The following is a 13,667-nucleotide window of genomic DNA, read 5'->3' on the forward strand; positions in this document are numbered from 1 at the left end:
TTGAAAAGAGAAAAAAAAAAAAAAAAAAAGCTTGCATAGTTTCAGGAAAAAAAAAAATCCAGGTAGCCTTTTAATGTGTTTTATAAGCTAACAACATTATGCTCTGTATAAACCATATGGCTTTCAAGCAGAATCTGTTACAGCATTTTCTAAGTCTATACATAGAGCTGTCCATGACTTCCAGTAAATTTGCAAATTCCAACAGCTTTATAGATGAAAGGTGGGTTTCCTCTCTGGAAGCAGCAGCAGTGCAGCCTGCAGGATAGCACAGGCATTAATGTGGGCTTAGCTTAAAACTTGTGCACTCCCCAGAGATACTGTGACTTGGAGAAGATCTGTTTTCCCAGTCGCCTCATAAAGCCCACCTGAACTTCCCTATTGCCGGGGCTAACCCAACCATGTACCCGAGCCAGCTTTTTCATATCTCTGTACTTTGAAGTAACCAGCAGTATCATCACGGCTGCCTTCCATTTGATGTTTTTCACAGGCTGTTCTTGTGTTACGCAAAACACGTGCAGGGTTTTATGGTGAACACAGACCTCTGGTGCTGTTCCAAATGCTGCTGGTTTCTCATAAAGAGTTGTGCCAATGAACCACATGCAGCATGTGACATTTCAGAAAAGAAAAAATGAAAAACAAAAGCAGAACATCTAATATTTCTGGTGTAGTTGTTAGCAGAGGAGAAATTGCTGAATATTTGACCTGAGTATTGTATCTGAAAAGTCCACTAGTGTTGGACATTGCTTGCTTGAGGCAGTGAGTCCATTTCCTGGCTAGAAGGTGGATGCAGGCCATTGCTGAAAGCCTCTGTGAATGTGCTGCGCATTCACAGGTGGTGACTAGGGAGAGCTGCTGGATGGTGGACTTATACCTTTCATGGAAGGACCATTTGAAAATATTTTCCTCTTTGGCGGGGGGAGTGTTTCAGCAAGAAGGCCCTCTTCTACATTTCTGTTTTCCAACCACCTGAAAATGTCAGCAGCTCTAAATGGAGTGATTCTTTTAATTTTCATTTGATTTATTTCTGTTGGTTGTTTGAGGTAATTTCTTTCTGATAGTCTTGCCAACAATAAAAAATAAATTCTATATTAAATCACTCAGGCAACATAACTACTTAATAGTTTTTAGTTTAGTAAAACTTTAAAATAGAATACTTCCCAAACTCATTTGTAAAATTTACTTTTCTCTCTCTATTAGAACAATTCTCCCAAGTCTCATAAGCTGTGGTGGCTAATGTCCCCTTTCTAAAGCTAATGAGGCCAATATGCCATTTTAAATGCAAAGGCTTTGTCATCTGCTCTGTCTTTCAGTTGTCAGGGCCTTCACAGATAGTGATTTTGTCTTATTTATAAATAACTAGGAATTCTTAATGTTTCCAGAGGTAATTATGATTTTTCATACATTATGACTGTAAACATAGAGATTTTGCCTCCAATATGGTGAGTCAAGACAACTCAAGACTGGTTTAGTACCCTCAAGATGATGTCTATCCACCAAAGCATTTCTCCGATCTCAGCTAAGAATAAGGAACTCAAAAGAACAGCAAGAGTAGTGAGAAAAAAGGTGCTCTGTCTGGAAAGTTTTCCTTTTTCCGTTTTCCATTCCACTCTGCTGTTAGCATCAGCCTGATGTTTAGTCTGAATGAGCTTTATCAAAAGCTTCTTTGGCCCGTTACACTCTTGTACCTCCTGCTAGGAAGCTGCTACTTAATCATAAATATGCTGCTTGAGCCAAGTGTAACAAGCATGTCTGAGAAGTCTGAAATTTCCATTTTGACTGATTTATAACAAATTTTATGTTTTTGATATAGCTGCGGAGATAATGTATCCTTAGTAAAAGTAGCAACGTGTTTGTAGGTGCTTATTTAGGTATGTTAAATTGTATGTATAAAATGGCAAGCTTTCATTTTTTAGTAAGTATATACACTATTTTATATTATGATATAGGTATGTACTATGTATGCTTCTCAGACACATATTAGAGCAGGTAATTTTCTCTGGCTTCTTTTTGTAAAATGTATTTGTTGCCAAAACTTTTTTAAGGAGAGCACTACTGCTAATGAAACTGTATTATACATGCAGAATTATACAGCAATACTCAATACATACATGTATCCACAGTTTTTCAGGGAGGTACTTCATTACATTATCAAAAGTACAGCTCTGATGATTGAGATTGCACTTGCATTTTAATACTTTTCTTCTTTGGTCATTATAGTAGCAAGATTATTGTGGAATGTGTGATAATTCCTACAAACATAAAAATGTTAATAAAAGTGCTAGGCAAAGGGTGTGTTACCAGTAGTGTCCTGAAAAGCACGTATGTACAGAATGAGTTAGGACCCAAGGTGTCTGAATTGTAAATGACAGGGCAGTATTCATAAGCGATCTTTCATCAGCTCATAAACTGATAAAGTGAAGAAAGTTGTGCAACAATGCGAGCTTTGCTGCAACAGTGTAACTTGGTGTGGTTGATAATCACACTGTAATGTAATTTGAAAAAAGCCACCTCATGACTTATTCTGGTAATAAGTTACTTTGAAATATTAGCTTCCTCAAAATGGGTCTAGTAAAGGGAATTGTTCTGTGTCTCATCTTTCATTTTCTATTACAGGGGCCCAGGGGGTGGTAGACCTTGGCCAAATCCAACTAATGCCAATTCCGTAAGTATTTAAATATATTAAATATCATTTTACATTCAGGGAATTATTTCTCATCAGTACTCCAGGAAGAAAAACACAATCTACTTATTCACCAATTAAAGTGCTGCGCATACGTTCTGTTTTTTCCTGCTAATCCTATTGCAGATTAGGTACAGTGATGAGCGTATCTTAACAGAGGACTCAGTGACCTGTGAATATTTAGCTCTTTTCATGATCACACTGCAGCTCTACATCTCCATATCAGTTACAGACCCTCCTGAAGATGAATGTTGCCATGGAGGATGTTTAAAATACATTCTCACTTCCTTTAGTGCAAGTAGGAAGAGTTAGGGCAAAGCTATCTGGCTTGCAGTCTCTACAGAAACTAAATGTGTGCTCATGTATTTCATATAACAAAAGCACGTTTGCTCCTGTTAACCAGGGAATGTCAAATAGCAGAAATCAGCCATTTTTGGCAGGCTTTTTGTAACAAGGAATACACTCTATTGAATTTTGTTGCAAAAACTACAAAATGAGATAGTCTTATAGCAGCTTGAAGGAAGAGGAGGTCAGTAAGGTATCCCATGTGAGAAACAGTGTCTGCTATTTCCTCAGAAAACACAAAGGCAGAGTTTTCATTTTCATTCGACAGTCGTTTGTCATTAGTGTAAAAATATATCTCTTTACAGCACTTGCAGTGGAATAAGGTAAATCTTGTTGAACAGAATGGACTGATTCTTCTGTTCTCAGTTTTGAATTTTTAACTATACTGAAAGACAATTGCAGAAAGAAAGAGCTGAAACTACCTCAGTTTTCTTTTGCATGGACTCAACTAAAAAAGGATATTTTTCAGTGGGTGGTTGGAATACTTCCTCTACAAAATGAATAGAGAAGTTCAGTAATAAATTTGTGTAATAATATATGTAAAATGAGTTGGATTGTTAGTTGTTTACACTCAAGTGAGATGCTTATTCTACAAAATAATTCAGTTTCTTCTTACCTCATCCTCCTATAATGGCACTGCTCCACGTTCCTTAAGAATGAATCATTGAAAAGAGTATTGCATAAAGAAGAAAATTGAGTTATTCATAGCCAGTTGGATTTCTGAAGATATTCTGTGTAACAAATACCGTAGTTGAATTTTACATGAAATTAGGACGCTGTCCTTCAAAAAGAAAGAAGAAAGAATAATGCTGAGAAATAAAATCAGTAGCTTCTAGGGTGAACAGAACAAGAGTCTCTTTCCTCCTGTGGTCCAGATTTTAATCAAGCTTAAGTATATGTAAGAACATACAAATTCAGTGTGTCACGCACACCAGACCCCAGTTTGCATACATTTAAATGTATGAATTATTTGTATTGTTTTCATTAGGGTGGCCATGAGGACACAGTAACCTTAAATGGAAGTATTTGATATGAAATCTAGTTTGTGTCTATATTGCAAATTTTAGACTTGTTGTTGAACAAGGTGTTGAAAAGGTGTTTATGTTTGAAGACAACAGTATGTTTCCATCATTATTCACTACGTGTTGGAAGCAAACAAAAATGCATTAACCTATAACTCTTCATAAATATTGACATGAACTTCATGTCACTGCAGAAAAACCTACTCTTGTTTCTGTTGATGTTATAGATACCTTATTCTTCAGCATCTCCTGGGAATTATGTAGTAAGTACAACTGCATGTGTTTACTTATTAGAATAGATATTACATTTTATTTAGGCAAAGGAATAACAGTCCAGATGTTAAGAAGAACCTTGTGGTATTGGCTGAGTACTGAACATCTGATTGACACTTAGTATTTTGTCTGCCATCTTTGGTACATATGTTGATGTTTATTACAGGAATCATTATCAGGCTGGTCAAAATGAGTCTGTGCGCTGTTTTATTTCAACATGTTTATAATAACCAATACACTATATTGTCTTATATAGTAAGGCAGAAAAACCCAGCTATATTGGAAACATAATATCATGTATGAATACCTTAACTTCTTCAGGGACAAAAAAAAAAGCATTTGAAGAATGAATGCAAACTTTTACCTCCCCAAAGAAATACATAAATGGATGATACTAGCTAACATTTTAATGTCAATTTTTATTCTCTTAATTACCTCCTGAAGACTTGGAAAATCTTTTTTCTGTAGTCTATTATGTCTTTCTTTCACAGAGATTGTCTTAGTTTGTTATGGATTAGTCAGTGGCTTTTCTTTTTCCTAGTCTGTACTTTAGAATGAAATAGTTAAAACACTGTCATCGTCCCAGCATTGATCTGTTATTCTGTGGATCACAGAACGCTAACCATCTCTCTGGATCTTCACAAGAGCATTTTACGTATCAACAAAAGTCTTTGTTGGAGTATGTGCTGCTCATATTTGTTTGTGTCCCAAGAGATTAACTTTGCTTAACCTTTAGAGTTTTAATTGCTGTTGTTACTGTTGTACTTGGGTTATCTTACTTCCCTTCTACTCCTCTAAGGCATATTGTTTCATATATTATATCACATTTAGTATTGAAGTCATGGTGTAATGGGAGGAGAATTTTGTCTCCTATCTGTAGCCATTTGCCATTTGTCATTCTTGTTTGCAAGTTGTTGGATTCCAGTTTTCTGGACAGTCTATATTCTCTTCATTTTTCATTTTCTGAAGGTCAGATAACTGTCATGTTTTAGCTTGGGTCAACAAAAACATGACTCTGTTTCAGAACAAGGGAATATCAAGTCTTTCACCACAAGGGCAATATACCAGTGGTTTTTTAACCTGTTTCTGCTACACGTAGGTTTCTCGTTATTTCTTTATAATAGAGATGATCCTCCAGAGATAATGCTTGAAGGATGAGCTCAAGGATGAGCTTGTTAAAAACAATTTATTTTGTCTTTTATTTAAACAATTAGCTGTTGAAGAGATTAATTTTCCGATAAGTATCCATAATTCTAGGGCTCATTTGCCTGATTTACACAGTCTAAATCTGCTGATGTCCAAGCAAATTCTTTGAATCGACTTCAGGAAGTTCTCTCTGTTGGGAAGGTTGTTTTTGCTGTTTTTGCCCTAGATACTAGTGATCACTTGTTGCAGATCTTGGAAATGGTGCACTGGACTTCATATTTTAGCCTTTGAAATATCTGAAGTCTTGAAAAACTAGAAAAAGAAATGGTAAAGAAATTAATTTTAAAGAGGTAAAACTAAGTAAAACAGACATTGTACTGAAGGACTCTGTTGTACACATACTAAGGCAAATGTCAGCTGGGATAAGTGACATTCAAAAAAAGACATCACCATATTTCAGTGTATAAACAGCAGAAAAGGAATAAGCATGATGAGGTGATTTTAATTCACGCAAGTGGCAGTGATGAGACTGGTGGTGATTTGCTATCTCTAACTTGCAACGTTGAAGAAAAATTGCAGTATATGTGAAGATGCAAGGAGACACAGAAAAAATTAAAGTACTGGGAAAAAATGCCTGAGTTTCTGAGTAGATGTGCTCTGTGAACTCCAGCTGTGCCCATGGGAGAGGTTGCTGCCTAATTCTTTGTCCTCACTGTTCTGCTGAAGTTTACCAGTCCTAGGTTGTTCCTAGGATGAATGCTTCTCTTCATTCAAAACAACTGAAGTTGATGTAAGCATTTGGAGAATTAGATCCTTCGTAAAGCTGTGAGATTGAGCCAGAAAAGATTGAGGGGCACCCACTCATGAAGATCCTATCAGAGCAGAGACTGCCTCTTGCAGAGTGCGGTGGTGGCGATGAGGTGTGCCAAGGGATGAAAGTTTTTGCCACTATGAATGGTTGCACACTGTATGTCTTGTTTGACCCTGAAAGAGGTAGTCTTGCTTCACAGAGGCTCTCTGCAATTTGGAAAATGGAACACGTGATGGTCAGCCATACAGACAGTTAAATAAGCAAAGCTTGGGGGCAGGAGTTTGCTAGAACAGAACAGTAGCAATCATGTGGGGGCTGGTGTGAGCTGGAGAGCTCTTAAAGCAGTTTTTTAGTCAAAGGTCTCATGTTATGGAACTGCTTAATTTGGGAGCTTATTCTGTCTATTTTATCATACAGCTTTTTGAGAAATAATTTCAATATATAAAAATATATTCTGAAAGGCAAAATCATTAGTATGAAAATCACTAGGAGATCTTTTTTTGAAGACAGGTATATACACACACTGAGGGTAAAGACCAAACTTACATTAGATGCAGTTATTAACAGTGAATGTGAGTTACTGTTCTAATAAATGACCAGTTAGTGGTTTCTACACCTCTTTATACCGTGTCTGAAAAAATAATATAAACCTAAAATCATGGAGTTTCTGAGCTTAGTATTCAAAGTTTCTGTTTCATTTACAATTAACTGTGAGTTAATCACCTGTTAGCAAATAGAGAGGCTTGCTTCTGATGTGATAAGTGCTTTGCTTGAATGAGCAGAGGCAGGAATGTATCAATCAGAAAGCTGCTACGTTATGATTTTTATTGCATAAAAGCATTGTACGTTAGTGTATCATTGCTTCTGTTGTGTAAGAAATGTTAGTTTTATAGATCACTGAGAGAAAAAGCCTATTGTTTTAAATCCAAAACTTTGTTGCTTCTTTCCAAAATATCTCAGTGATTTATAGCAAATCCCTGCAATAGTCCTTGTAAGCAGATAGGAGCAGCCAAACCTGTATAGTCAGTGTTACTTGAAAATCTGCTACTTTAAAACTCTGTCTGCTGTTTTAAAGTACAATAAAAGAGATAAAATATAATAACATTCATATAGCACTGAAAATAATCACCTGTTGTTCCCAACCTGTGTGTTTTCTATTATGCAGAGGAGCAAGTTATATTTATTGACATTTTATTGACATAGACATTTTTATAAAACTGAGTTGGTAGTTCTTCATGTTGCTTAAAAATGCTAGTGGGTCTGGAAATAAAAGCAAGAAGCTGTAGTTCTGTGCTTAGTAAACAATTAGAGTATTTATAATTAAAATAGTGAAGTTGTTTCTAAATAAACTTTAAAAGCCAGACATGTCGGTATACGGCACTTATTTGTAAAAATTAACGCAAGAATACCTGAAACTAAGGAAGTAATATTCCTTGCTTGTTTTGCGTTTTGTTGCTGTTTGTAATATATGATTTAGCAGTCTAGACAAGTGATACAACTGTACACAAACTTATGGAGCCACTACTAAACTGACTTTTTTTATCTATTTGTCATTAGTTTTAGAAGGAACTGTGTATACAGATGCTATTTTTCAAAAATGTAGAATATTATACAATTAAGTGAATTAAGTTGGCTAAGGCACTGAGATACTAACTGTCTAAAAGAAACCCCTTCAGGCCCTGATCCAGGTTATTTCTTTTGTCTGACTCACATTGTGATGCAGTTACTGACTAGCGGATATTCTTGTGTCAGTATACCTGTGTACATAGGTTTATGCCAGAACTTGCTGACCAATTGCGTTGTCTCAGTCTCTTAGAAGCTGTTCTGCTGGCTTATCTGTAAAAGTGTGTATTTTTATCAGAGCAAATTGGGACATTTATACTTTGTTTTCATTTGTGCTGTGCTCATTTTTTTTTCTATGGTATTTTTTCACTTCATTCTAACTGACATTTTCTACTCTCTCTAGGGTCCTCCAGGAGGTGGAGGGCCACCGGGAACACCCATCATGCCTAGTCCAGCAGGTACTGAAATGTACTTAGCAACTATGAAAGAAAATTATGACGGATTTTAGAAAGTACATTAGTGTTATAAACTTTGATTTTAGTGAGAAATTATTATGTTTATATGTTCTATATAATTTTTTCCTGCTCTCTAACTCCCTTTCTGTCCCTGCTGTCTTAGAGACATACAAGTCATTATATCTGTACAGTTCAAAGCAGTTCATTTCTAGCCCAACCTTTCTTGCATTATTTCAACAGTAGAAAAGAAAACAAAAAAAAAAAAGGAAAAAAGACACAGTCTTTCTTTGTTTTTGCTAAAGTTATCTGGGACAATTCTGCCAGGCTGGAAATGAGGAGATCTCTGAACTGGTAAAACTCCATTGTAGTGTCCTGTGGGACAGACCTGACCATCCTGTGGATCTCAGATGAAGTGTAACTCACAGGCATGGCTGTGTCATCTGGCAGCAGGCTATTCTGGGCAGATGGTTCTCCTCCATCCTGCTGTGGAAGAGTAAGAAGGACCCTTATTGTGTTCTATCAGTTATCTGTTTCCAGATCTTCAGGGCCCCCTTGTTTCCCTAGTTACATGGTCTGTATATTGGCATTCTGACAAGTGGTGACAAAAGACTGGCCTCGCTACTACCAAGGTTTGAAGAACTGATCAGGATGGGAAGATTCAGGCCAGCTAACTACCTTTTCAAGGCTTAAAATTTGTCAGACAGATACTACATCATTGTTCTGCAAAGAAGGGAAAAATCACAACGTGTGGAAGATGCTGTCCTTCCTTGTGGACAACATCGGGAGTCTAAGATGAAACTAAATACATTACACAGTATTTAGTAGCTACTCAGAGTCCTTTTGGACAACATTTGTCTTTGTGATGCACTTTAACTTTACCCAACTAAGATAGACCTATTCACCTCAGTGATGAAATAGAATCCTCAGTCTTTAAATCCAACATGTTCTTGCTATCCTCTGTAGTGTATGAGGGCAGGGAAGTTACCTAATTTCCCATGAAAACTTCTTGCATCAATATAATATTTTCTTTAATTACAATTCCAAGGCTTTAAAAACACAAGGTGGAGAGTAGGGCTTCATCAGCTATATCACTTGTGGAAAAAGATACATAGAGCCAGCTGGCATTTAAAAGTTAGAATTTATTTTATCATAAAACTTCAAGACAGCCTAAGCTTTTAAAAATAAACAGCCCTGCAGTTATGGCACATGTTAGGCTGTCCACGTGCATTTCAGGTAAAGCTTCTGTGGAGAAATTTTTCCTATTTTCATTTGAAGATACTCAAAACTTTTTAACGCTCTGTTTTCCAAAGTGTGCAGATGTTTAGGAATTATCCATCTGAGAGCTTTATAAAGGTATTTATTTGAGAAAAACAGTCCCGAGTGTTCCCAAGGCCTGGGGAGAGCCAGAGATGGAACGTCTCAAAACAATCTTGTGGTTGAAGAACTTCTCATCAAACCTTAAAATAGCTTGCTGTATGCTACTTTCACTGTGATAACTTGAAGTTAAAAGCTTGCATTTCCCCTCTTTTTACAAACAATACATTTGGATGTCCTAGTGTATAATATAGCTCTGTGTATAATGAAATTATTTACTTACCAAGGTTATTTGAAACCTAAAATGCTACATCAGAAAGACTGGGAAATAATGAATGCAGTGTACAAATATATTCTTGCACAAGATCAGGCCACATTCCCAATTCCAACACGTTTCAATCAGATCTAGGCTATTTTACTTTCACTACTTCAGACTTAGAAGACATCCATCACCTTGTTTTGTAAAAAAATATTTACAGCTCAGTATTGAATTTTGCATGGGCTGGAGTTCATAACTCTGGTTCAAAGAAATTGAATGGTCTGTTTGAGATCTTTTTGCAGATACTGTGGAGGTTACAGATTTTCCAGAGCTGCCAGTATTTTTTTTAATGTTATGCTGTCCCCTTCAAGCTGTTTGAACTTTACCTAAGACATTCACCTCTCAGAGAATTCTTCATTATATGGCCTATTTCTTCTCAGGTTCCCTTGGGAAAGACTTTTGCTAATTTGTCCACCGTCTGCTGCATTTTTTCCTTTCCCTTTCTTTGATATTTTGATGAAAGGTGTTAAGACTTTGTATGTGTTAGCAGATAAGTTTGAGGTCAGAATGAATAATTTGTATCTAATAGTAATTCTCACCTATTGGCTTCTTCTGTTCAACCTGAAGACTCCTGTATGTCTTGCTGGCTACATCTTGCGTTTCACGCTGGGGGTGCAGTACTCCACCAGGGAAGAAAGTTCATGCACATTGATTGGAGATCAAGTCTTACAGCTGTGTCTACAGCAAGGCCCAGTGAAACTCTTGTCAGAATTAATAGCTGAAGCACTATGTTGCTCCAGAATAGTTTTTTTGGTTTTGAACACAGGTTTGTTTTGAAGCATTGCACCACACTGCACTTTGAAGACAGATCAACTAAAGCTGTTCTTAAAGTGAGGATCTTTGCACTGTGCTCTGTTGAATAGCTAGATATGTTCAAAATCTAATGGACTGACACAGATGAGAAAGAATAAAAATTTCCATTTACTGTACTAACTTGAAGTCTGTGTAATGGGAAACTATTTATCATTTATTACAGATGGAAAACAAATTACAGGAAGTATTGATAAGAAAGAGACTCCTGTTTTATAGAGAATGTCGAAGATAACAAATAATTTGGAGGTCCAGGACAAAGGGTTTATGGAATTAAATAGATACTGGGTGATTTATAAACCTTTTAACAGTCATGCGTAAAACTAGAGTCTAGAAATAGTCACTCAGGGATCACTGCAATTATTTCTTTTCGTAGCTCTGTTGTGTGATGAAAATAGATCGAAAGGGAATGAAATCTTCCTTTATATTGCTACTGTGTAACAGTGATTCAGGAAACAATATGTACACAATGACAAGAAATGACTTAGGTGAGCAGATTCATTGAAATATACATATTGGCACTTAAAATAATCTCTTATTACAGATTCAACCAACTCTGGAGACAACATGTACACTTTAATGAATGCAGTACCACCTGGACCCAACAGACCTAATGTAAATATGAATCTAGTTATATACTATTTGAATAACATGGGTTGTTATATCCAAAACTGCTACATTTACATCAGATATTATTAATAATAAGTTTTCTGTTATTATGGATGATGCTTTAGCTGTTTCCCTGTCCTTTTTAATGTTTCTCAAATCAATCATAACAGTATGTATAAAATAATGATTGGGGCACTTTTTCTACATGGATGAGAGCTTAGAAACTTGTGCTTGTGGGTCTTAGTGATAGCTTAGTTGTCAGATTGCCAAATATTCTACAATGTTAATGCCTCTGAGTTTTTGTAAACTGAATTAAGGTTAATAACTACAATTGGACAGAAACTACTCACACTGCAAATATATCTGATTGTCAGTATAGATAGGATGGAGTATGAAAGCTGTTCATTAATAAAGTACTTGTTGAAGAGAATAGTAAAATTCCCTGTAATTTCAATGGGAATAGAGCTAGGTCTGCACTAGCAGGTCTGAAAATCATACACAAGGTACTGAAGTGAGTAATGAATTATTGCTAAATTTTGTGCCAGCCTACAGAGGTGAAGTTCTCAAAAGATCATGAAGGGTTTTTCAGTCTAGCATTGGACTTTCACTTGACTTTCACATTCAGATCTGGGACTGTGTACTTTTCTATTTTTGTCCTGAAGAATATTTTCTTTTTATTAGATGACATCTAATAAAAAATCTGTACAGTAATACCAGTTTTTAATGTCCTTTTATAGTTTCCAATGGGGCCAGGGTCAGATGGACCTATGAGTGGACTGGGTGGAATGGATTCACATCATATGAATGGATCATTAGGTAATAATAGTAATATCACAGACATTGTGAATTTTCAACGACCAGTGCCATTTTCTGTGTTCTCTGAGTGATGTGGAAAACTGTATGTAAAAATCTTGTTAAAAAATAGCTATAAATACATCAGGTAAAAGTATTAGGATACTTTTTATGCTTATGAATTGGCATATATAATGTAGCTCTGGAAGAAAAATGCTGTATTGTATTAATGTAACAAAGTATAGTTTTATCCCAGAGGATTGAAAACACTCTAGAAGTGTGTATGTAATGACAGTTAAGTGGAAGTGATGGCTTATGACCCATTTTTACTTCTCGTCTTTCAAAAACTAGAGGTGTTACTCTGACATGCTGGTGCAGGCTCTAATCAATTACTTGAAAGTAAGTTATTACATATATTGATGTATGCGTTGAAGTTTTTTTATCCCAACAGTTGGATATCTTCATTTGTTCTATAATTAGCCATCCTCCTGTTAATAATTAGTGTTACTACTCCATCCGCAGAAGCAGCATCATACAAGTGCCAATTTTAATGCAGCAAGACAGAGCATGCTATTTTCTTAGAGTGTACAAACACTCTAACCACATTGCCTTTTGATACTGTAATTTTTGAAGGACACAAATCTAAGGGAGAAGCCTTGCACAGCTCTACAAAACATTAATTGCTTTATCTGTTGACTAGCAAGCTCCTTGCTCTTTGCTTTTGCTCTTTGCTAGAAGGATGATAGACACTTGAAAAGGATGTAAGAAACAAGGGACAGTTAAATAAATTGCATTTCTGCCTTACTTCTCCATACCCATATGAAGTAGAGACAAGGAATTTATTTCTGCTCACAACAGGGCAATAACTATGAATACAGTTCACGTGTCTTACTCTTCCATCTTCCAGAGACAGGCAACAACTTCTGTCTCTGTTGTTTGCCAGGCAAGGTTCTCTTTTACATGTAAGAGCTGCCTCCACAAAGCACCAGCAGCTTTCTCCTGAGTGCCATTTTCCTTTATGGGGAAAAAACCCAGCAAGCTAAATACATGTCCAGCTGGTAGAAGCCAAGCTGCCACTTCCATCTGGCTTTTGTCCCTGGCAAAAAGCTCTGTCAACTTCACAGCATGGGTGTGGATGAACCTTAACTTCATCCTGCAATTAGTAACATTTAATTCTATACTCTCATGGCAAAGAAATATCTCTCATTCCTAACACCAGACTTGCAGTCTGTGAGACAGAATCATAAAAAGGCAAAACAAAGGAAGAAATTTCAAAAAAAAGTTTAAATAAAAAATTTAAAAATAAAAAATTTTAAAATAAAAATAGCTATGCTATGAAAATTTATTTAGGAGATACATTCTGAACAACTAAAATTCAACAGTACACATCTAATTCCTAGAATTGTCTCTCATTTGTGGGAGGACAGGTTCCTAAAATTCCTAAAATACTTTACATAAGGGCATTTAGAGATTTTACAGTCTTACTTTACAGATTACAATCCTAAAATGGGTTGTTGCTTTACTTAGT

At 36.0% G+C, this 13,667-nt stretch overlaps 1 protein-coding gene across 6 annotated transcripts in view; it reads left to right on the forward strand.

Annotated features, from left to right (window-relative positions):
* The window catches only part of SSBP2 (single stranded DNA binding protein 2), a 157,781-nt gene that overhangs the window by 133,703 nt on the left and 10,411 nt on the right, over window positions 1–13,667 (forward strand). For 4 of the 6 annotated variants that reach the window (XM_048930474.1, XM_048930470.1, XM_048930475.1 and 1 more), the window contains 5 exons: window positions 2,614–2,662; window positions 4,275–4,310; window positions 8,244–8,298; window positions 11,283–11,353; window positions 12,085–12,163. In XM_048930474.1, the coding sequence (XP_048786431.1) occupies window positions 2,614–2,662; window positions 4,275–4,310; window positions 8,244–8,298; window positions 11,283–11,353; window positions 12,085–12,163 (290 nt within the window). The remainder of the gene's footprint in view (window positions 1–2,613; window positions 2,663–4,274; window positions 4,311–8,243; window positions 8,299–11,282; window positions 11,354–12,084; window positions 12,164–13,667) is intronic. The other 2 variants (XM_048930472.1, XM_048930473.1) reach the window with 1 other exon arrangement.

This window comes from Lagopus muta, chromosome Z (genome assembly GCF_023343835.1).
Source record: "Lagopus muta isolate bLagMut1 chromosome Z, bLagMut1 primary, whole genome shotgun sequence".
In the NCBI taxonomy this organism is placed as follows: domain Eukaryota; kingdom Metazoa; phylum Chordata; class Aves; order Galliformes; family Phasianidae; genus Lagopus; species Lagopus muta.